The following is a 24,511-nucleotide window of genomic DNA, read 5'->3' as shown; positions in this document are numbered from 1 at the left end:
CGGTTCCATTAGGGACTTGAGCTCCACCCTTCACCTGATCACCAACCCCTCCCCGCGCCTACCACCTCCCCCACCCCCGCGCCCATCCACTCCCCCCGCCCGTCCTCTCCCCTCCCCTCCTGCCCCTCCCCCCGGCACCCCTCCACCCCCCCCGCACCCCTCCACACCCCCTCCCCCCCCTCCACCACCCTCCCCCTGCACCCATCCACCCCCCTCCCCCTGCACCCCTCCACCCCCCCGCACCCCCTCCCCCTGCACCCCTCCACCCCCCTCCCTCCCCCTGCACCTCTCCACCCCCCCTGCACCCCTCCACCCCCCCTGCACCCCTCCACCCCCTCTCCACCCCCCCCTGCACCCCTCCACCCCCCCGCACCCCCTCCCCCTGCACCCCTCCACCCCCTGCACCCCCCCTCCCCCTGCACCCCTCCACCCAAACACTGACAATCCTTATCTTTGATGAAGGGTAGTGGAAATCTGGAATCAAAAATCTGTTGAGGCTGAGGGTCAATTGAAAATTTCAAATCTGAGATTGCTAGACTTTTGTTAGGAAAGGGTATTAAAGCGTTGCAGAACCAGGGCGGGCAGATGGAGTTAAGATACAGATCAGTCGTGATCTAATTGAACGGTGGAACAGTCTCGAGGGGCCGAATGGCCTCCTCCAACATTCCCTCAAAACATACAAAGGCAAATCAGTTTAACGGGCTCACGTTTTCTGATACTCCAGCCAGGCCAGCTCAGCCTTGGTTTTCTCCCTTAGAGCTTTCTCTCTCAGTTGGAACAGAGCAGTCTGGTGCCTGGCTCGTAGTTCCTCTTCCTTTAGGTACTGGTGAGCCATCTCAAGGGTAAAACGACTGAACACATCCTGGCTGCCAAAGATAGGCGTTCCTGCTTCCTGCCACTGAACATAAATACAACAGTTAACTTATGTATCTATAGAAAATCCTCAAGCTCCCAACAGCCCCACTCATTGAAGTCAATGGGCATTGTGGTAACTTGTAATGGTAGCACCGGATATTCTTACTTACTACAGAGGATGGCGCTATTACCCCTAAACATATAGCAACAACAACCTGCATTTATATATCGCCTTTAACATAGTAAAACGTCCCAAGACGCTTCACAGGAGTGATTATCAGACAACGATTGATACCGCGCCATATAAGGAGATATTAGGACAGGTGACCAAAAACCTGTCCAAAGAGGTAGATTTTAAAGAGTATCTTAAAGGAGGAGAGAGAGGTGGAGAGGTTTAGGGAGGGAATTCCAGAGCTTGGGGCCCAGGCAGCTGAAGGCACGGCCACCAATGGTGGGGCGATGAAAATCAGGGATGCGCAAGAGGCCAGAATTGGAGGAGCGCAGAGATCTCGGAGGGTTGTAGGGCTGGAGGAGATTACAGAGTTAGGGAGGGGGGCGAGGCCACGGAGGGATTTGAAAACAAGAATGAGAATTTTATAATCAAGGCGTTGCCAGACAGGGAGCCAATGTAGATCAGCGAGCACAGGGGTGATGGGTGAATGGGATTTGGTGCGAGTTAGGATACAGGCAAGAAGACAGTGGACTAACGATCCGGAGACGTGAGTTCAAATCCCGCCACGGCAGCTGGGGAATTTAAATTCAGTTAATTAAATAAATAAATCTGGAATAAAAAGCTAGTGTCGGTAATGGTGACCATGAAACTACCAGATTGTCGTAAAAACCCATCTGGTTCACTAATGTCCTTTAGGGAAGGAAATCTACCGTCCTTACCCGGTCTGGCCGATATGTGAGTCCAGACCCACATCAATGGGGTTGACTCTTAACTGCCCTCTGAAATGGCCTAGCAAGTACCAAACCACTACAAAGAAGTAGAGCACTGTGGGAGCACCTTCACCACACGGACTGCAGCGGTTCAAGAAGGTGGCTCACCACCACCTTCTCGAGGGCAATTAGGGATGGGCAATAAATGCCGGCCTTGCCAGCGATGCCCCACATCCCATGAGTGAATAGAAAAAACATTCAAGATAAGACCACAGAAAGTAAAGCATAGAGAGGGCGGCTATTCGTCCTATTGAGCCTGTACTGGGGCTAACTCTGCAACTGGAGTTACATACTCTAACCCCATTTCCCTGTCCTTTCCTCAATCTTTTATAATCTTCCTTTTTAAATACTTATCCAATTCCTTTGAAGCGATGTAGACTCTGCCTCCGTCAGCACTTGTGGTAGTGTATTCAGCATTCTAATAATCCAGGCACAGACTCGATGGGCCGAGTGGCCTCCTTCTGTGCTGTACTATTCTATGAATCTTCTGTGTGAAAACATTTCATTCATTCTTCTAACAACAATCCTATTTTTGGACTCTAAGGGAATCAAGGGATATGGAGATCGGGCAGGAAGGTGGAGTTGAGGTTGATGATCAGCCATGATCTCATTGAATGGTGGGGCAGGCTCAAGGGGCCAAATGGCCGACTCCTGCTCCTATTTCTTGTGTTCTTACCAACTTGACAACCAGTGGAAGCAATCGTTCACTTTTCATCCTCTCAAATTCTTTCATTATTTTGAAAAGGTCAATTAGATCCCTCCTTAACCTTTTCTGCTCCAGAGGAGAAGCCCAACTTTATTTGAGCATTCCTTGCTAACGATAGGCCCTCATTCCCACGTTCTACCCTACATAAACTTGACTCAGCTGCCCGTGTCCTAACTCGCACCAAGTCCCGTTCACCCATCACCCCTGTGCTCGCTGACCTACATTGGCTCCCGGTTAAGCAACGCCTTGATTTCAAAATTCTCATCCTTGTTTTCAAATCCCACCATGGCCTCGCCCCTCCCTATCTCTGTAATCTCCTTCAGCCCCACAACCCCCCCCGAGATATCTGTGCTCCTCTAATTCTGCCCTCTTGAGCATCCCTGATTATAATCGCTCAACCATTGGTGGCCGTGCCTTCTGTTGCCTGGGCCCTAAGCTCTGGAATTCCCTGCCTAAACCTCTCTGCCTCTCGACCTCTCTTTCCTCTTTAAGACGCTCCTTACAACCTACCTCTTTGACCAAGCTCTTGGTCACCTGCCCTAATTTATCCTTATGTGGCTTGGTGTCAAATTTTTTGTTTTAAAATACTCCTGTGCCGCGCCTTGGGATGTTTTACTACGTTAAAGGCACTATATCAACACAAGTTGTTGTTGTTGGTATTACTGTAGTGAATCTTGATTGTAATCCTTCCATGGCACCAATATCCTTCCTATAATGGGGTGCCCAGAATTATACAAAAGTCCTTAACTGCCGCCTATCCAAAGTCTTGTACAAATTCAACAGCACTTCCTGGTTTGTTACAGCATTCTTCCTTTTACCAAAATGAGGGAAAACTTTTTTACGCAACGAGTGGTTGGGATTTGGAATGCGCTGCCTGATAGGGCGGTGGAAACAGATTCAATATTAGCCTCCAAAAGGGAATTGGATAAATACTTGAAGGAGAAAAAATTGCAGGGCTATGGGGAAAGAGCGGGGGAGTGGGACTAACTGGATTGCTCTTCGAAAGAGCCGGCGCAGACTCGATGGGCCGAATGGCCTCCTTCTGTGCTGTCCTATTCTATGATTCTAAAATGTACGCCTCCACATTTCTTTGCTTTAAGATACACTTACCACCTTTCTGCTCACTCTGCTAACCTGTGTCCTCCTGCGATCTTCCTCACCGTTTGCCGCAGCCCATAATTAAATATCACGAGCACCATAACATTATTGATCCTTCACGTATGCATCAACAACAACTTGCATTTATATAGTGTATTTAACGTAGTAAAACGTCCCAAGGCGCTTAAATTTGACATCTCATGATGACTGAACTCGAAGCAGATTTAGTTCTGTTCCTATAGAAGGAAGCCAGTCTTCAGCCAATTCGATTCACTCCACGTGATATCAAGAAACGGCTGAGCGCACTGGATACAGCAAAGGCTATGGGCCCCGACAACATCCCGGCTATTGTGCTGAAGACTTGTGCTCCAGAACTGGCCGCGCCTCTAGCCAAGCTGTTCCAGTACAGCTACAACACTGGCATCTATCCGACAATGTGGAAAACTGCCCAGGTATGTCCTGTCCACAAAAAGCAGGACAAATCCAACCCGGCCAATTACTGCCCCATCAGTCTACTCTCAATCATCAGCAAAGTGATGGAAGGTGTCATCGACAGTGCTATCAAGCGGCACTTACTCACCAATAACCTGCTAACTGAGGCCCAGTTTGGGTTCCGCCAAGATCACTCTGCTCCCGACCTCATTACAGCCTTGGTCCAAACATGGACAAAGGAGCTGAATTCCAGAGGTGAGGTGAGAGTGACTGCCCTTGACATCAAGGCAGCATTTGACCGAGTGTGGCATCAAGGAGCCCTAGTAAAACTGAAGTCAATGGGAATCAGGGGGAAAACGCTCCACTGGCTGGAGTCATACCTAGCACAAAGGAAGATGGTTATGGTGGTTGAAGGTCAATCATCACAGCCCCAGGACATCGCTGCAGGAGTTCCTCAGGGCAGTGTCCTAGGCCCAACCATCTTCAGCTGCTTCATCAATGACCTTCCCTCCAACATAAGGTCAGAAATGGGCATGTTCGCTGATGACTGAACAGTGTTCAGCACCATTCGCAACTCCTCAGATAATGAAGCAGTCCATGCCCGCATGCAACAAGACCTGGACGACGTTCAGGCTTGGGCTGATAAGTGGCAGGTAACATTCGCGCCACACAAGTGCCAGGCAATGACGATCTTGAACAAGCGAGAGTCTAACCACTTCCCCTTGACATTCAATGGCATTACCATTGCCGTATCCCCCACTATCAACATCCTGGGGGTCACCATTAACCAGAAACTTAACTGGACCAGCCACATAAATACTGTGGCAACAAGAGCAGGTCAGAGGTTAGGTATTCTGCGGCGAGTGTCTCACCTCCTGACTTCCCAAAGCCTTTCCACCATCTACAAGGCACAAGTAAGGAGTGTGATGGAATACTCTCCACTTGCCTGGATGAGTGCAGCTCCAATAACACTCAAGAAGCTCGATACCATCCAGGACAAAGCAGCCCACTTGATTGGCACCCCATCCACCACTTAAACATTCACTCCCTCCACCACCGGCGTACTGTGGCTGCAGTGTGTACCATCTACAAGATGCACTGCAGCAACTTGCCAAGGCTTCTTCGGCAGCACCTCCCAAACCCGCGACCTCTTCCACCTAGAAGGACAAGGGCAGCAGGCGCAGGGGAACACCACCACCTCCAAGTTCCCCTCCAAGTCACACACCATCCTAACTTGGAAGTATATCGCCGCCGTTCCTTCATCGTCGCTGGGTCAAAATCCTGGAACTCCCTCCCTAACAGCACTGTGGGAGCACCTTCACCACACGGACTGCTGCGGTTCAAGAAGGCGGCTCACCACCACCTTCTCAAGGGCAATTAGGGATGGGCAATAAATGCTGGCATTGCCAGCGGTGCCCTGATCCCATAAACGAATAAAAAAAACATATTTTTTTAAAGTACCTTTCTAAAAGGATCGTCCGTTGTGTTCTGTACATTGTTGTCCCCCAACTGCAACTTCCTACTGCTTTCCATTGTCCGCCTCCAATGGCTCTCAGAAGGTAACAGGGTCCAGAAGGACTGTTCCACTGACCTATCCTTCCCCAGCGACCCATCGGCGAGTGAAGTGTGGGTGGTTCCTGAAACAGATTCTACAGTTGGTTAGAATGATTTGAGTGAATCAAATACAGACACACTTCCGATTAGGACTTTCTGCTTGTCCATGTTGATTGGAACCCAACTAGTTTGCAGTCGCAACGTGTAGAGTGGCAGACACTTGGGAGCGAGACTTACCTGGACAACCCATCAGCTGGAGCATCCTGAGTGCCTTATAGAAAGAATGAAACAGTCTCTGAAAATTATACTCATTGGCCATTGCAAGTGAGGGGGGTGGTACTTGACGGCCATTCAAAGCAAACTGAATCACTTTGCCTAATCCTGCTCTTTCATCTGAAGCAATGGATCAAATGTAGACCTAATGTCATCAACAAGCCATTGACTTTAATAGAAACAGAAAATGTTGGATACACTCAGCAGGCCAGGCAGCATCTGTGGAGAGAGAAACAGAGTTAAACGTTTCAGGTCGATGACCTTTCGTCAGAGTTTACTGGGCATGGACCCTGAAGAGCTGTTTCACCTTCTGGACACGGCCTGCGCTTGAGGTGGGGGGTGGGGGGGGGGCGGTAAATTCAAAACTAATCTGCGGAAACAATATATTTCGGTGAGCGAGTGGTCAAACTATGGAACAGGCTCGGTGGAAGCAGTTAGTATTGATTTGTGCAGATGCAAATTAGACAAATTTCATTCAGAAAATTACATTTTAGGATTCAGTGAATGAGTAATTTGAGGCATGACATGCAGTAAGTGTAGCGAGCTTGGGAAGAACAGGTAACTTTGGACCTGTGGGTCCCAAAGCTCTCCACCATAGGGGTTTTCCTCATGTCATGTCTGGGTCTGTTGTAGAGCAATCGATAGAGATTGATCGCTGTGATTAGTCAACAACTCCATTATCGTTGGATCGTGCGACTACCAGGGATGGTAGAAGGTGAACTAGATGAATGGACCTGGGTCTTTTTTCACCTAGCAATTCCTATCTAAAAGCCTGGGGCTAACTGGTGAACTTCGATCCATGGCCGTGCTCATTCCTGCTGCGCTGTGGGGAGTCTCCACTAGAGGGAGAAGGAGTGTCAAACAAAAGAAGAAGTATTGCCCTGATAAAAAAGCAAAGGAAAGAGCAAAAACAGTGCAGAAATACAAAATTAATCAAGTTAGACTAGCGACGAGAAGAAACATTTTTCCCTACAGAAGAGCAGACATGCGGAACAAAGTGCTACGGAAAGCAATTCATGCAGTCACCGTGAGCTCTTAATACGGATAAATATCTCCTTTGAAACGGAATAGGTTACAAGGTTACAAGACAGAGGCCAAGTGTTTCATGGAACACAACAGTTGCTGTGCTTCATGGGCTTGGAGACATCATGGCCTGTAATTTTCCAATCGGAGGCTTCCTGCGTGCGATGCCTCCTATCGGAAAAAGATCTACGCTCTTAGCAGAGGGCTCCCGAGGTCCAGACACTTCCGCTCCTGGACCTCTCCACAGTCGGAATGCGCAGGGTCCACGTATCCCAGGGGCGCAGGCGGATCACAAGCGTCCCTGGGATCACGTGGGCCATGGGGAGCCAATAGGAGAAGGGAATCTCCCTTCATACTTTTGACACATCGACCTGTCAAATATATGAATGGAGATCACCCCAAAAACACATCAAAACATTAAATACAGTTTTTTATAAATCACATTTTTAAAATGAGTCAAAATTACATTAAATTAAATATTTTAAACAAAAATTTAATTTTTTGAAAAAAAATGAGTTTTTTATGGGGCTAAAAATAAAAGCTTTTTAAAAAAAAAGTATTTTTAAATTATGATTGATTTTTACTTTTTTAAACTCATGCTGGTAAAAGCAGGCCATACGCCTTTTACCAGGCGTAAGATTTCTAAGGGTTTTCAGCGAGCGGAGGTTCTGCAGAAAGCGCAACTCTCCCCCCGCAGGGGCCCTTCTCCAGGGCAGACGTCCGATCTGTCAAGAGGATTCTTGACAGATCGGCAATGCCGGTTTTCAGCGCATGCACTGTGCATGCCTGAAACCGGCATTTCCGATGTCCCTACGGGTGGGTACACAGCTCGTATCCACCCGTAGGGACATCAGAAAATACAGGCCCTTGTGTTTCATGGAACACAACAGTTGCTGTGCTTCATGGGCTTGGAGACATCATGTGTGGGACGTGGAGTAAAAGCACAGCGGATACATGAAAGCTTGATACTAAATCGGTTAAAGGAAAAGGATTCCTAAAAAGGTGGAAGGACTGTTAAAAAGGATTGTTAATTGGCATGTTGTAATAGACCACACAGAAGAGGATAGATCACCATAGCAACTTGACCATAGCAGCAAGAGCGAGTCCAGGATGGCTGGAGGTCATTAGGCTCGAAGGGACGAGTGGTCTACTCCTGCTCATATTTCTTATAAACGCCTGCTTACTTAACTTGAGTACGTCATGGACACAGAGAAAAGAAGTGGCACGTCAGTCAATTGTGGGCTATATCTCTAGGAGCCTATTGTTGACAAGGCTCCAGAGGTGCGCTTCAATGTTAAAAAGACTTTGAAAAAGCTAAGCAGAAGTTGGAGTCGAGCACCTCCACCGCGAAAACTCCAACCTCACCTTTCACCTTCTGGTGGTGCTACCTCACCTGGTATCTTACTGACTGCTCACTACCTCACCTGGTATCTCCCTCACTGCTCACTACCTCACCTGGTATCTCCCTCACTGCTCACTACCTCACCTGGTATCTCCCGGACTGCTCGCTACCTCACCTGGTATCTTCCTCACTGCTCACTACCTCACCTGGTATCTCCCTCACTGCCTCACCTGGTATCTCCCTCACTGCTCGCTACCTCACCTGGTATCTCCGTCACTGCTCACTACCTCACCTGGTATCTCCCTCACTGCTCACTACCTCACCTGGTGTCTCCCTCACTGCTCACTACCTCACCTGGTATCTCCGTCACTGCTCACTACCTCACCTGGAATCTCCCTCACTGCTCACTACCTCACCTGGTATCTCCCTCACTGCTCACTACCTCACCTGGTATCTCCCTCACTGCTCACTACCTCACCTGGTGTCTCCCTCACTGCTCACTACCTCACCTGGTATCTCCGTCACTGCTCACTACCTCACCTGGTATCTCCCTCACTGCTCGCTACCTCACCTGGAATCTCCCTGACTGCTCACTACCTCACCTGGTATCTTCCTGACTGCTCACTACCTCACCTGGTATCTTCCTCACTGCTCACTACCTCACCTGGTATCTCCCTCACTGCTCACTACCTCACCTGGTATCTCCCTCACTGCTCACTACCTCACCTGGTATCTCCCGGTCTGCTCGCTACCTCACCTGGTATCTTCCTGACTGCTCGCTACCTCACCTGGTATCTCCGTCACTGCTCACTACCTCACCTGGTATCTCCCTCACTGCTCACTACCTCACCTGGTATCTCCGTCACTGCTCACTACCTCACCTGGTATCTCCCTCACTGCTCACTACCTCACCTGGAATCTCCCTGACTGCTCACTACCTCACCTGGTATCTTCCTGACTGCTCACTACCTCACCTGGAATCTCCCTCACTGCTCACTACCTCACCTGGTATCTCCCTCACTGCTCACTACCTCACCTGGTATCTCCCTGACTGCTCGCTACCTCACTGCTCACTACCTCACCTGGTATCTTCCTCACTGCTCACTACCTCACCTGGTATCTCCCTCACTGCTCACTACCTCACCTGGTATCTCCCTCACTGCTCACTACCTCACCTGGTATCTCCCGGTCTGCTCGCTACCTCACCTGGTATCTTCCTGACTGCTCACTACCTCACCTGGTATCTTCCTGACTGCTCGCTACCTCACCTGGTATCTCCCTGACTTCTCGCTACCTCACCTGGTATCTCCCCGACTGCTCGCTACCTCGCCTGGTATCTCCGTCACTGCTCGCTACCTCACCTGGTATCTTCCTGACTGCTCGCTACCTCACCTGGTATCTTCCTGACTGCTCGCTACCTCACCTGGTATCTCCCTCACTGCTCGCTACCTCACCTGGTATCTCCCTGACCGCTCGCTATCACTGCTTCGTGCCTCGATGCAGGCCTTGATATTGCCTGTGAAGAAGACCCAGCTACACTACACCATCAAGATGCTTGACATCTTCCCGACATACTAGAGCCAACCATGATTCTATAATTTGCATTATGGGGTTAGTCGAAGGTAGACATTTGATTTCTGAAAGGTTATGCATTTTGGGTTTTCCGAAGATGCTGTTTTATCGTTCTTAAAGCAATTCTAAATTGTGCATAATCCCAACATGTTGTTCAATTTGAAGTCAATTTTTCTAGCATTTAATCGATTGTTTTCTTTATAAAGCCATGGTTTGTGTCTGAAGTTTCTTTAGGGAAAAGTGCCCATTAAATTAAATATAAAATTAAACCTTGTGGAGATAAAAGGGCATTTCCCCAAATTAAATTGTAACATCACTTTGCACCTTTCTGCTCCTACAGAAGCAACCAGTCAGATTGAATAGTGGAGATCGAGGAATATTCTGGATTTTTGATTGATTAAATTTGGTCATTAGGAAAAAATTCCACAAATGGTAGAGTACACAGAAGGGTAGATTGCACCTGATCATGGAAGGGGGAAGTTTGATGGGCAAATGCTTGATTAATTTCTACAAAGCATATAGACGAATAAGGGGTCGGCCATTTAGGACTGAGATAAGGAGGAATTTCTTCACTCAGTGGGTGGTGAATCTTTGGAATTCTCTACCCCAGGGGGCTGTGGATGCTCAGTCGTTGAGTATATTCAAGACAGAGATCGGTAGATTTTTGGACTCTGGGGGAATCGAGGGATATGGGGATCAGGCGGGAAAGTGGAGTTGAGGTCGAAGGTCAGCCATGGTCTTATTGAATGGCGGAGCAGGCTCGAGGGGCTGAATGGCCGACTCCTGCTCCTAATTCTTCTGCTCTTATGACCTTCGACTTCCCAGAGTTAACCCGGCCACACAGAGGGCGACTTAGGTGTTTACATCAAGGTGAGAGATAGAGAAAAAAAACTCAGGCAGAGGAGTCACTTAACCTCACTCAACAGTCTCATCAAAGGCCTGAGAAAAGATGGTCTCCCTTCTCACCACCACCCCTACTATGGGGAATACGTGCACAGGACATTGAGAGAGGAGACACTAGCTCCAGACTACTTAAACATAACCTGCACCTTTTGCATCCACAGAGAGCTCTACATTTGCTCTCCTCCTTGTGTTCCTCCTCAGATATTTGGTGGTCTCAGTTATCACTGGGCTGATCATGGAGGATCTGTTCAGCTCCGTTGACGAGTCTTCTTTCAGGAAACTGTGCTCCCTGCAGCGGAAACTGGGGTGAAGGAGAGATGGAAGAGCAAAGCAAACTTCAGAATAGATTTTTTTTATATTAAAGACACACTGGGGCTGAAAATTCTCAGCCCTTCTGGCACAGTTTTGCTATATCTCCAGCCCCGTCCCACCGTAACTATGGTGCACTGCCACCAATACTCTGCTTCACTCCCGCCGTAACTCCGGCGCGCGTTCCCGCCGTAACTCCGGCGCGCACTCCCGCCGTAACTCCGGCACACCCCCACCGTAACTCTGGCACACCCCCGCCGTAACTCTGCCACCCACATCCACTGTAACTCCAGCAGGACTGTGGCGGAAGGGCAGGAATATAGGCCGGAGTTCCTTATTAGCCATCCAAAGGCCAGTGCTGCCGCCCATCCTTTACAAGGCCAGTAATGCAAAGGAGAGGGGACTCCTTACGATGGAAGTTCTTAGGACCTCAGCCTTGCTGTAGGTCATGGTATCTTCAGGAGGTCAGTACTCCCAGTGAGAGGGGGCATAAGGGCCTTCTCCCTGGAGCATTCGGGGTCCACCTTGGGAATCCGGGCCAGGGAATCGCGAACTTGGAGTAACTGATGGTGACCCCTTGGATTATCTAGGCCACTGTCTTCAAGAAAAAGAACACATTTGGCAAATTTTTTATGTGTTTCTTTTGGTTGAGGAGACAGAAAAGCTGTGAAGCAGCTTTGTCCTGAATTCATTAGCAGCGCAATGAGGCCGTCACGATGCAAACAAAAAGATGACTTGCTAAATGCTTCTTTGCGACATTGCACCATTAACATATATTGCAATACAATGTCTAACCACTTCCATATATAAAGCACATATAAAGCACATTGCCATGTAACTGTATACTAATAACCTAGTGATTTAGCAGCTAACATGGACTCAGAAGGAGAAGTTCCCGGTTTCTCAACCTCCTTGACTTTTCTAAGTGACACTGCAGGTGATCAGGTCCAGACGGCCAAAAAGCCTTTGAGAAAGTTGCGTATGAAAGGTTGCTACTTAAGGTTAAAGTGGTGGGGATTCAAGGTGAATGGTAGGAATTGATGAGAAATTGACTGCATGGTAGGAAGCAGTGGTGACACTCCAGGGAAGTGGCGGCAGGATAGGGTGTTGGGGCCCTATTTACTGTTTAAAATGACTTGGACTCAAAAACCGGTCAAATTTTCAGTCGGTGCCAAACTGAGTGGGGGTGGGCGATAAGGGAGACAGTGACCTATGGAATGAGTTACGTTCTGTAACTGGACAGAGAAATGGCTAAATCTGCAGATGATGCCGCTAATGAAGGTGGTAGACGCCAAAGCTTTTTTGTTAATTCATTGACAGGATGTGGGCATCGCTGGCAAGGCCGGCTTTTATTGCCCATCCCTAATTGCCCTTGAGAAGTTGGTGGTGAGCCACCTTCTTGTATACAACTGAGTGGCTTGCTGGGCCATTTCAGAGGGCAGTTAAGAGTCAACCACATTGCTGTGGGTCTGGACTCACATATAGGCCAGACTGGGTAAGGGTGGCAGATTTCCTTCCCTGAAGGACATTAGTGAACCAGATGGGTTTTTATGACAATCCAGCAGTTTCATGGTCACCATCACTGATATTAGCTTTTTATTCATTCCAGATTTTAACTGAATTTAAATTCTCCAGCTGCCGTGGTGGGATTTGAACTCAAGTCTCCGGATCTTTGAGTCCAGACATCTGGATCACTAGTTCAGTGACATAACCACTATGCCACCGTATCCCAATAAACTGAACTGGATGAGCTACACGAGGATTTGAATATACTTGCGAATTGGGCAGACGGGGCAGATAAAGTTCAATGGAGAGAAATGCAAAATGGAGACAACAAATCAAGGACGGGTCTATTACTTAAATGGAAAGAAAATGTGCATGGAAAATGAGAGCGATCTGGGGGTCCTGACTGACAATAAATTGAAGCTATCGCAACAACCTGGTGCGGCCGTGAGTAAAGCACATCAGGTGCTGGGGCGCATTCAAAGGTCACTATTGAAATAGTGAGGTAATCCTGCCACTTTATAATTCTTTGGTGCGATTGCACTTGGAATTCTGTGCACAGTTCTGGTCGCCACAGTAGGAAAAGAATATTGCAGCTCTTGAAAGGATACAGAAGAGAGCAACCAGAATGATGGAGGGGATTGGATTATGAGGAGTGATTTCTCAAATTGGGCATGTTCTCGCTGGAAAAAGAGAAAGATCGAGAGGTGATCTGATTGCTGTTTTTAGGATTCTAAAGGAATTAGATAATGTCGACCAACAAGCTATTTTACCTCGTCCAAAACAGTAAAACCAGAGGACGCGGTCTGAGCTTGAAGGGGGATAAATTCCAAACTAATCTGCTGACACAATGTAATTATAACTTATTCTGCCCGTCGGGAAACTTACGACATCGGGTGCAGCACTGGTTTTACAAATTGCCTTATATTGCTCTCCATTGAAATCAACGGGGAGTAATATTGGGCGGGGTGTAAAGCCGGCGTTCCACTCGATTCCGGGAATTTCCCCACCCAGCCAGTTAGGTTAAAATTGCCCCCAATATTTCAGTGAGCGAGTGGTCAATCTATGGAACAGGCCCCCCGAGGGAGACGGCGGAATCGGTTCGTGTTGATTCTTTGTACTGTTAAGCTGCGCGGCTGCGCAACGCACGAAAGAACCCGCGCGGCAATCTTGCCAGCTTTTCAACACAAAAACCGCGCATGCGCTGCATTTCGAGGGGCCGCACAGCGCCAAACAAAATTAGAGGGAACATTGCTTTGGACCCGTGGTTCCCAAAGCTCTCCACCACTGGGGGTTTTTTCCTCGCCTCATGTCTGGGTCTGTTGGAGACTCATTGATAAAGATTGATCGCCGTGATTAGTCAAGAATCCATTATCGTTGTGACATGCAACTACCAGGATGGTAGAAGGTGAACTAGAGGGACCTTGGCCTTTTTTGGTCGAGCAGTTCCTATATTCCTAAATTACAACTTAAATTTAATATGAACAAGTGTAAGGTTCAGCACATGGGAAACAAAAACATAGGTTCACACTGAATGGGGTCAATGGCCAAGGGTGAAATTGAAAGAGACCATGGGGTTTTCGTAGACTTGACGCTCAACATATTCAGTCAGTGCAGAGCAGTAATCAATAAAGCAAATGGGATGCTGAACTATACAGCCAAAAGAGTAGCGTGCAAACTGAAGGAGTCCGACTCAAGTGGTGCAGTGCTCTGATCAGACCACACCTTGAATACTTTGTCAGTTCTGATCACTACGGCGCAAGGGAGACATTCAGGCTCTGGAGGTGCTGCAGAGAAAAGTCACAAGACTGACCTTGGGTGTCAGAGGACTAGGTTATGAGAAAAGACAAGAGGAGGTTGGGGTTTTCAGCCTTGAAAGGAATTGACTGAGTGTAAGTGGTGCAGAAAAGGTGCGTACAGATCGATACTTCAATCCATAACCCAAGAATAAGGTGGGCACAGGGTCAAACTACTGCAAGGCAAATTTAAAACAGTTTTGTTTTTTATTTATTCATGGGATGTGTGTTGCTGGCAAGGCCAGCATTTATTGCCCATCCCTAATTGCCCTTGAGAAGTCTTCTTGAACCGCTGCAGTCCGTGTGGTGAATTTTTTTGCAGTGGTTTGATACGACTGAGTGGCTTGCTGAGTGGAAGCAGCTAAGCGATCCCACAATCCACGGATCAGATCAAAGCTCTGCAGTCCATTAAACAACTAACGGGAGGAGGAGGCTCCATGAATATCCCCATCCTCAATGATGGTGGAGCCCAGCACGTGAGCGCAAAAGACAAAGCTGAAGTGTTTGCAACTACCTTCAGCCAGAAGTTCCGAGTGGATGATTCATATCGGCCTCCTCCTGAGGTCCCCACCACCACAGAAGCCAGTCTTCAGCCAATTCAATTCCACATATCAAGAAACGGCTGAGCGCACTGGATACTGCAAAGGCTGTGGGCCCTGACAACATCCCGGCTATCGGCTTGTGCTCCAGAACTAGCCGCACCTCTAGCCAAGCTGTTCCAGTACAGCTACAACACTGACATCTATCCGACAATGTGGAAAATACCCAGGTAAGTCTTGTCCACAAAAAGCAGGACAAATCCAATCCAGCCAATTACCGTCCCATCAGTCTACTCTCAATCATCAGCAAAATGACAGTGCTATCAAACGGCACTTACTCACCAATAGCCTTCTCACAGATGCCCAGTTTGGGTTCTGCCAGGACCACTCAGCTCTAGACCTCATTACAGCCTTGGTCTAAACATAGACAAAAGAGCTGAATTCCAAAGGTGAGGTGAGAGTGACTGCCCTTGACATCAAGGCAGCATTTGACCGAGTGTGGCATCAAGGAGCCCTAGTAAAACTGAAGTCAATGGGAATCGGGGGGGCGGGGGGGGGGGGGGGGAACTCTCCACTGGCTGGAGTCATACCTAGCACAAAGGAAGATGGTTGTGGTGGTTGGAAGTCAATCATCACAGCCCCAGGACATTGCTGCAGGAGTTCCTCAGGGCAGTGTCCTAGGCCCAACCATCTTCAGCTGCTTCATCAATGACCCTCCCTCCATCATAAGGTCAGAAGTGGGGATGTTCACTGATGACTTCAGTGTTCAGTGTCATTCACAACTCCTCAGATAATGAAGTAGTCCATGCCCGCATGCAGCAAGACCTGGATGACATTCAGGCTTGGGCTGATACGTGGCAGGTAACATTCGCGCCACACAAGTGCAAGGCAATGACTATCTCCAACAAGCGAGCGTCTAACCACTGCCCCTTGATATTTAATGGCATTACCATCGCCGAATCCCCCACCATCAATATCCTGGGGGTCACCATTGACTAGAAAGTTAACTGGACCAGCCACATAAATACTGTGGCAACAAGAGCAGGTCAGAGGCTAGGTATTCTATGGCGAGTGTCTCACCCCAAAGCCTTTCCACCATCTACAAGGCACAAGTAAGGAGTGTGATGGAATACTCTCCACTTGCCTGGATGAGTGCAGTTCCAACAACACTCAAGAAGCTCAACACCATCCAAGACAAAGCAGCCCGCTTGATTGGCACCCCATCCACAATGTTAAACATTCACTCCCTCCACCACCGGCGTACCGTGGCTGCAGTGTGCACCATCTACAAGATGCGCTGCAGCAACTCGCCAAGGCTTCTTCAGCAGCACCTCCCAAACCCGCGACCTCTACCACCTAGAAGGACACGCAGGCGCATGGGAACACCACCACCTCCAAGTTCCCCTCCAAGTCACACACCATCCTGACTTGGAAATATATCGCCGTTCCTTCATCATCGCTGGGTCAAAATCCTGGAACTTCCTCCCTAACTGCACTGTGGGAGTACCTTCACCACACTGACTGCAGCGGTTCAAGAAGGTGGCTCACCACCACCTCCTCAAGGGCAATTAGGGATGGGCAATAAATGTTGGCCTTGCCAGCGACGCCCAGATCCCATGAACAAATTTAAAAAAAAAGGCCATTTCAGAGGGCAGTTAAGAGTCAACCACATTGCTGTGGGTCTGGACTCACATATAGGCCAGACCGGGTAAGGACGGCAGATTTCCTTCCCTAAAGGACATGAGTGAACCGGTTGGGTTTTTACGACAATCCGGCAGCTTCACCATTACTGATACTAGCGCAATTACTGGTGACAGGAAGTCCTCAGCACGATGAGTGACCAGCACATGGAATGGATGTGGGGGTAGGGTCGTGGTTAAAAAAAAAAGCCCAAGGAATCTGGCAGCTGGATGCTGTGATCTGAAGATTGTCGTGTTTAATTTGCTGTGTGGATAAGCTTTGATGGAAGTCCCTTGTGATCTCATTAACTCTGCCATCTCTACACAGCTGGAGCAGTTTCAGTGTCAGTCAATGCAAGAGGAAGCTCGTTCCATCTTAGAGTGAAAAAACAAGGCAACATGAGATGAGTCAGGGTGTAATGGATTGCAATGCCGCTGAAATAAATCACATAAAAGAAAGGGAGGGACAAGACACAGCTAATGTGCTTTTTTTCCCCCGCAAAATGAAGCATTTCTTTTCCAGAAGCTTTTTCCTCAACTCTTTCTCATTTGAAGCAATAATTACATTTAGTTGCTGCTGGACGATGAGGTGAGAGATGGGATGAGAAGGCTGTCCTATGAGGAGAGATTGAGTAGATTGGGCCTATATTCTGTGGAGTTTAGAAGAATGAGAGGTGATCTCATTGAAACGTGTAAGATTCTTACTGGGCTTGACAGGGTAGATGCAGGGAGGATGTTTCCCCCTGGCTGGAGAGTCTAGAACCAGGGGTCATAGTCTCAGGATAAAGGATCGGCCATTTAGGACCGAGATGAGGAGAAATTTTCTTCACTCAAAGGGTTGTGAATCTTTGGAATTCTCTACCCCAGAGGGCTGTGGCGGCTCAGTCGTTGAGTATATTCAGGACTGAGATCGATAGGTTTCCGGACACTAAGGGAATCAAGGGATATGTGGATGGGGTGGGAAAGTGGAATTGAGGTAGAAGATCAGCCATGATCTTATTGAATGGCGGAGCAGGCTCGAAGGGCCGTATGGCCGACTCCTGCTCCTATTTCTTATGGACATCTTGCAGGGAGTTAAGGGTTAATAACCAAACTTCCTTGTATCTTAGAGCAACAGGCTTTCCAAGACAAACAAGATAGCAGCGAGGTGCCACAGGAGAAAGCGTGGCTTATCTTCTGCTCCAAATGTCTGAGTATTATCTACAAGAAAAGCTTAAGGTTGGAAATAAGTGAGTGGGACGAAATCCACCATGAGTGATTAAAGTATAACTTTAAAGGCTGGTGTAATAAACATAGGCAGAGGGGTGCATTCATTATAGTATAGGAGGGATGTTTAGGATCCTACAAAGTCTTCCGTCTCCCTGGATCCACTCGGTGTTGAAATCGAGAGTTACTGCAATGATTCCTAGAGGGTTAATTGTAACGCTGGTCCTATACCCCGCCCGATATTGCTCTCCGTATCGGGCAGAGTTGCACCGGATCCCATCAGTTTCCCGATGGGTGGGTTTGATTAAAATTGCCCCTGGGCCTCCTCTACTCATCATTTTCCCAGGACCTCAAAATCACAGAACTCATAGGAACATAAGAATTAGGAGCAGGAGCCCCTCGAGCCTGCTCCGCCATTCAATAAGATCATGGCTGATCATCAACCTCAACTCCACTTTCCCGCCCAATCCCCATATCCCTCGATTCCCCTTTAGTCCAAAAATCTATCAACCTCAGCCTTGAATATACTCAAAGACTCAGCATCCACAGCCCTTTGGGGCAGAGAATTCCAAAGATTCACAACCCTCTGAGTGAAGAAATTCCTCCTCCTCTCGGTCTTAAACGGCCGACCCCTTATCCTGAGACTATGCCCCCTAGTTCGAGACTCTCCAGCCAGGGGAATCAACCTCTCAGCATCTACCCTGTCAATCCCCCTCAGAATCTTGTATGTTTCAATGGGATCACCTCTCATTCTTCTAAACTCCAGAGAGTATCGGCCCATTCTACACAATCTCTCCTCATAGGACAGCCCTCTCATCCCAGGAATCAATCTAGTGAACCTTCGTTGCACCGCCTCTAAGGCAAGTATCTCCTTCCTCAGATAAGGAGATCAAAACTGTGCACAGTACTCCGAGTGAGATCTCACCAAAGCTCTGTACAATTGTAGTAACTCATCTCTCGTTCAAGTCTTCCCACCTGCAATCACATGCAAATCACCCAACCATTGCGTTATGGCTTCTTCTGCTCATTTCAGCCTCGGTGAATACCTGCTCTACTGACCTTAGATCTCCATCTCGGGTTCCAAACTTTAAAAAGAAATGGGAGATACTTAGGGGAGTAACAAGCCGAGTCTCTGCTTCAAGCAGAAGCCCTGCCTTCACCTTAACTTCTCAGTTTCCTCCTGGAGTTGCTGCATCAGCTCAGCCAGCCTCCGAGTCATCGGGTCCTCCTTCCCCTTCGTTAACTCCTTTGGGGCAATATTCCTGGTGCTGGTTGATGGTCTGGAACTGTCCGAGGGCTGAAAGAGAAAACTCTCACCCTCAGCACCATTCAATTAAATATCGCTAAAACAACAACTTGCATTTATATAGCACCTTTAACGTAGTAAAACATCCCCAGGCGCTTCACAGGAGCGATTATCAGACATAATTTGACACCGAGCCACTTAAGGAGATATTAGAACAGGTGACCAAAAGCTTGATCGAAGAGGTAGGTCTTAAGGAGCGTCTTAAAGGAAAGAAAAACTTGCATTGATATAGCGCCTTTCACAACCTCAGGACGCCCCAAAGCACTTTACAGCCAATTAAGTACATTTTGAAGTGTAGTCACTGCTGTAATGTGGGAAACGCAGCAGCCAATCTGCGCACAGCAAGCTCCCACAAACATCAACGTGATAATGACCAGATAATCTGTTTTTAGTGATGTTGATTAAGGGATAAATATTGGCCCCAGGACACTGGGGACAACTTCCCTGCTCTTCTTTGAAATAGTGCCTGTGGGATCTTTTACGTCCACCTGAGAGCAGACGGGGCCTCGGTTTAACGTCTCATCCGAAAAACGGCACCTCCGACAGTGCAGCGTTCCCTCAGCACTGCACTGGGAGTGTCAGCCTGGATTTTTGAGTTCAAGTCCCTGAAGTGGGAACTTGAACCCACAACCTTCTGACTCAGGAGGCGAGGGTGCTGCCCACTGAGCCACGGCTGACAATGTTGCTACTTACATCCTAATGAAGTAGAAGCAAGGATGACGTACAGGAGAGAGGAGAGAGAGAGGTGGTGAGGTGGAGAGATTTAGGGAGGGAATTCAGAGCTTCGGGTCCAGATGACTGAAGTCATGGCCGCCTATGGTGGAGCGAGAGGAATCAGGGTTGGGCGAAGGGAATCAAAGGAAAAAGAATCTGATGACAGGTAATTCCCATTTTCTCTACTTTTGTTCATCGAGTGAGTGACGATGGCCCAGAATTTGCTGAAAAAATGCGCAACTCGCCCAGCAACTTGTGGCGAGAAAGGAATACGCCGTGAATTGTGAATCGCCACAAAGTTGCTGGCCGATTTGTGCCGCACCGCCATTACTTTCGCTGAAACGGCATCTCGCCCTTCGAGATTTTTACATTTTTATTCTTACTCTTCATTTCTGTCTCTCTCTTTTAATCCAAGCTTTCTTTCCCTCTCTTTATTTCTCTTTCTCTACCTGGTTTGACGCTCGGGTACATTTTGACGCTCGGGTACATTTTGACAAAGACGAATGGGTGTAATTGGCCAATAAAGGCCCTGTGGTCATTCCCTCAATGGGCAGAGGGGAAGAGAGGGAGAGAAAGGAAAGACAGACAGACAGACAATCAGACTCACTCCTAATATCCCAGTTGTACTGCGCACATGACCATAGGTACAGCCGTAAACTTCAGTAAATTCTTACCCTGCCATTCTGAGCTGAGGAGAGGCCGGAGCTTCTGGGAAACTGTGCACTCACATGATTGTAGTTGTGTTCAGCAATAGCTGTCAAATTATAAAATATGAAAATTAATTACAAGATCAAAAAGCAGCTCGTGCTGTTCAGCAAAGCTATAATTTAGAAAGAAAGATTTGCATTTATATAGCGCCTTTCACGCTCTCAGGACGTCCCAAAGTGCTTTACAGCCAATGAAGTACTTTTTGAATTAACAACAGAAAACGCTGGAAAAACTCAGCAGGCCCGGCAACATCCGTGGAGAGAGAAACAGAGTCGACGTTTCGGGTCGAAACCCTTCGTCAGAACTGAGAGAAAAGGCAGGAAATGAAACAAAAGGCAGTTTGGGGGCTGGGAAATGGGGGAGGGGATGAAAGAAGAGACATGAAGAGATATTCAAGGTGAGACGAGATGGTAATAGGACAGGTAAAGAGACAGACAATGGCTCTGGATGAAGTGTGAAATGCGCTGGCAGAGTGAGAGACAGCTGCCGTGTGGGAGAGAGAGAGAAACAAGGAAAAGGCACAAACCAAAAGTGTGGATAAAAAATATAAAAATATAACAGGGGCCGAGGTTATGATCTGAAATTGTTGATCTCGATATTGAGTCCGGAAGGCTGTAAAGTGCCTAATTGGAAGATGAGGTGCTGTTCCTCGAGTTTACGCTGAGCTTCCGTGGAACAATACAAGAGGCCGCAGACGGTGAGGTCTGAGTGGGAATGGAGCGGTGAATTGAAATGACAGGCGACCGGAAGCTCGGGTTCACCCTTACGGACTGAACGGAGGTGTTCCACAAAGCAGTCACCCAATCTGCATTTGGTCTCCCCAGTGTAGAGGAGACCACATCGTGAGCAGCGAATACAGTATACTAGATTGCAAGGAGTACAAGTAAATCGCTGTTTCACGCAGAAGGGGTCTTTGGGGCCCTGGACAGTGGGAAGGGGGGAGGTACATGGGCAGGTGTTGCATCCAGTACTTTTAGAAATACTAGATGAAGTACTTTTTGAAGTGTAGTCACTGTTGTAATGTGGGAAACGCGGCAGCCAATTTGCGCACAGCAAGCTCCCACAAACAGCAATGTGATAACGACCAGATAATCTGTTTTTAGCGATGTTGGATGAGGGGTACATATTGGCCAGGACACCGGGGATAACTCCCCTGCTCTTCGAAAATAGTGCTGTGGGATCTTTTACGCCCACCTGAGAGACCGGGTCTCAAGTGTGTTCTGGGCTTGAGTGAGGTTTTATTATTATTTTTTTTTATATCAGCAGGGTTTTTCTTACAGATCACGATCCTTTGCGAAGAGTGTCCATGCGTGGATATTAAGGGCAGCTTTAGGGCTTGGCTATGACGACACTGAAAGACTAGGCTCACACAAGGGCAGTTAAGTAAGGCACTCTCTGTACCGGAACAGGAGTTAGCACCTTCAGACAGGAGTTGGATAAACAGGAGAAGAGGTTTGAGAAAGCAACCCAGTATTTCCCTGAAAGAGGAAGGGTTTTCCACAGCGGGGGTTCAATCAAAGATAACTGTAGTTTTGACCAACCTGAGCACTGCCCTTGTGAATCATGTGACTGCCTTTTCTTCCAATGGGATTTTGCTGTGGGTGAGGAACCCGCCCTTGTCTCCGGGGAGTCGTTTGCGATTGGCTGGCATCTTCTGATACCATGTGGGTAGCCTTTTAGGAAAAAAGGCAAAGAACAAAATTAGAAAGTAATGTGACAGTGTGCAGGCAGAGAGATAATGCCAGTCGTTGACTTTTCCACCTGGAAGGATGGCACAGTTTAACAGCTGAGTGTTGTCTAAACCTGTCTAAATGCGACTTGCAATTCAAGTCCTTCGGACCCAATACGGTTGCCATTACTTACAATGGCATACATAAAAGTGACAGAACTTAAAAGGTTAAAGTCACATCAGGATTGATGGACCTCTGCTTTCTACTTTGCGTGTCTTTCGTGCAGGAAGCTCGACTCTCACCCACCGCATGTTCGATGTAAAAGTGACAAAGATTCCCTTTGGATTCAGGTTTGGATAATGGCTGTGGGCCATGGCCTCTCCCATCAGTGACACCCACAAGGGCAGTGTTGCCAATGGTACCTACCAGGCTCCTCCCCTTTGCCAGTCTGCTTTGCTCCAGAAGGGGAGGTAGAATAAGTCCTGGAAGGTGACCCGGGTGAACTGAGCCTCTTACTTTTCTGGGCAAGGGAAGACTTGTTGCCATCTTGCACTCTACCCGTTTCCTGAGAAGCTCTATATTAGGAAATAGAGAATTGTTAAAAGACATTCATTATCACTGTATGGACATTATTTTTTTTTGTATGTACAATTACATAGAATTCACAGCACAGAAACAGGCCATTCAGCCCAACTGGTCCATGCCGGTGTTTATGCTCCACACCAGCCTCCTCCCACCCTATCAGCATAACTTTCTATTCCTTTCTCCCTCATGTGTTTATCTAGTTTCCCCTTAAGTGTATCTCTGCTATTCGCCTCAACCACTCCCTGTGGTAGAGAGTTCCACATTCTCACCACTCTCTGGGTAAAGAAGTTTCTGCCGAATTCCCGATTGGACTTATTAGTGACTATCTTATATTTATGGCCCCGAGTTTTGGTCTCCCCCGCATCTTCTGTATGTCTACCCTATCAAACTCTTTTATAATCTTAAAGACCTCTATTAGAATAGTCACCCCTCAACCTTCTCTTTTCTAGAGGAAAGAGCCTGAGCCTGTTCAACCATTCCTGATAGGTATAATCTCTCAGTTCTGGTATCATCCTTGTAAATCTTTTTGCATCTTCACCAATGCCTCTATATCCATTTTGTAATATGGAGACCAGAACTGTGCCCGGTACTCCAAGTGTGGTCGTACCACGGTTCTATACAAGTTTAGCAGGACACCCACTGAGAAACTGTGGCTAATGTAGCGTTTAATCAATCAGTCAGTGCTGTGAAATGCTGTTGAACAGTATACTGAATTGAATTATACTACTGTTGACCAGTAATTAAGCTTGTTTGTGGGATCTTGCTGTGCACAAATTGGCTGCCACGTTTCACTACATCACAGCAGCCCTTTGGGACCTCCTCAGGTCATGTAAGGCGCTATAGAAATGCAGGTTTGTCCATTCGTTCATGTGGAAATCAACAAAACAATGTATTTTGGACAGAAGCAGGCAGTGGGTCTTATTCTACCCAGTTACCTGGACCGGCAGCGAGCTTTCCATTTACTGCACTCAGAAAAGCAGCTTTGTATTGGCACGGTTTTAATGTGGATTCTGAAACATTGTCACCCAACATGAGCCTGCTCCCAGAATTTACTTTGCTCACTCCGGCTCCCTTAACCTGGCATCAGACCCTGTAGACCCACAGCACTGGGCTCCCCAGTGTCTATGAGTCTGTTCCCTGGGATAAGGTGAGCAGGATTTAATGGTGTAAAATACTGGCAGTCAGCTGGTTCGTGACATTGTGCCAGAGTCTGAAGCAAAGCAGTGGGGCAGTAATCAGTGAGGGGGCAGCCAGGTCCCCACAACAACAACTTGCATTTATATAGCGCCTTTAACATAATAAACCGCCCCAAGGACGCTTCCCGGGAGCGTATTCAAACATATATCGACACCGAGCCACACAAGAACATATTAGGACAAGTGACCAAAAGCTTTGTCAAAGAGGTAGGTTTTAAGGAGCATCTTAAAGGTGGCAAGAGAGGTAGAGAAGCAGAAAGGTTTAGGGAGGGAATTCCAGAGCTTAGGGCCTTGGCAGCATGAGGCCAGAATTGGAGGAACGCAGAGATCTCAGAGGGTCGTAGGGCTGGAGGAGGATACAAGATAGAGAGGGGCAAGGCCAGTTACAATGCCGAGTCTCCACAATGTACAACAGCTAGCTGACAACCTGTACTTCAACCCATCTCAAAAACACATGCTATTCCCCATCTCCAACCTCCCTTTCCTCTCCAAAATCTTTGAACGTATTGTCGCCTCCCAAATCCGTGCCATCTTTCCCGGAACTCCATGTTTGAATCTCTCCAATCCGGTTTCCGCCCCGCCACAGTACCGAAACGGCTC

General features: G+C 47.9%; 1 protein-coding gene across 1 annotated transcript in view; it reads right to left on the bottom strand.

Annotated features, from left to right (window-relative positions):
- Positions 1–24,511, bottom strand: part of LOC147101643 (uncharacterized) — a 147,438-nt gene that overhangs the window by 49,908 nt on the left and 73,019 nt on the right. The window contains 7 exon segments of the mRNA XM_085965137.1: positions 708–898; positions 5,495–5,670; positions 10,847–11,001; positions 18,893–19,029; positions 20,427–20,506; positions 22,002–22,133; positions 22,557–22,705. Coding sequence (XP_085821263.1) covers positions 708–898; positions 5,495–5,670; positions 10,847–11,001; positions 18,893–19,029; positions 20,427–20,506; positions 22,002–22,133; positions 22,557–22,705 — 1,020 coding nt within the window.

This window comes from Somniosus microcephalus, chromosome 23 (assembly GCF_052327205.1).
Source record: "Somniosus microcephalus isolate GS21.2 chromosome 23, FLI_Smic_1.0, whole genome shotgun sequence".
NCBI lineage: Eukaryota > Metazoa > Chordata > Chondrichthyes > Squaliformes > Somniosidae > Somniosus > Somniosus microcephalus.
This window is presented reverse-complemented; position numbering and strand designations above follow the sequence as displayed.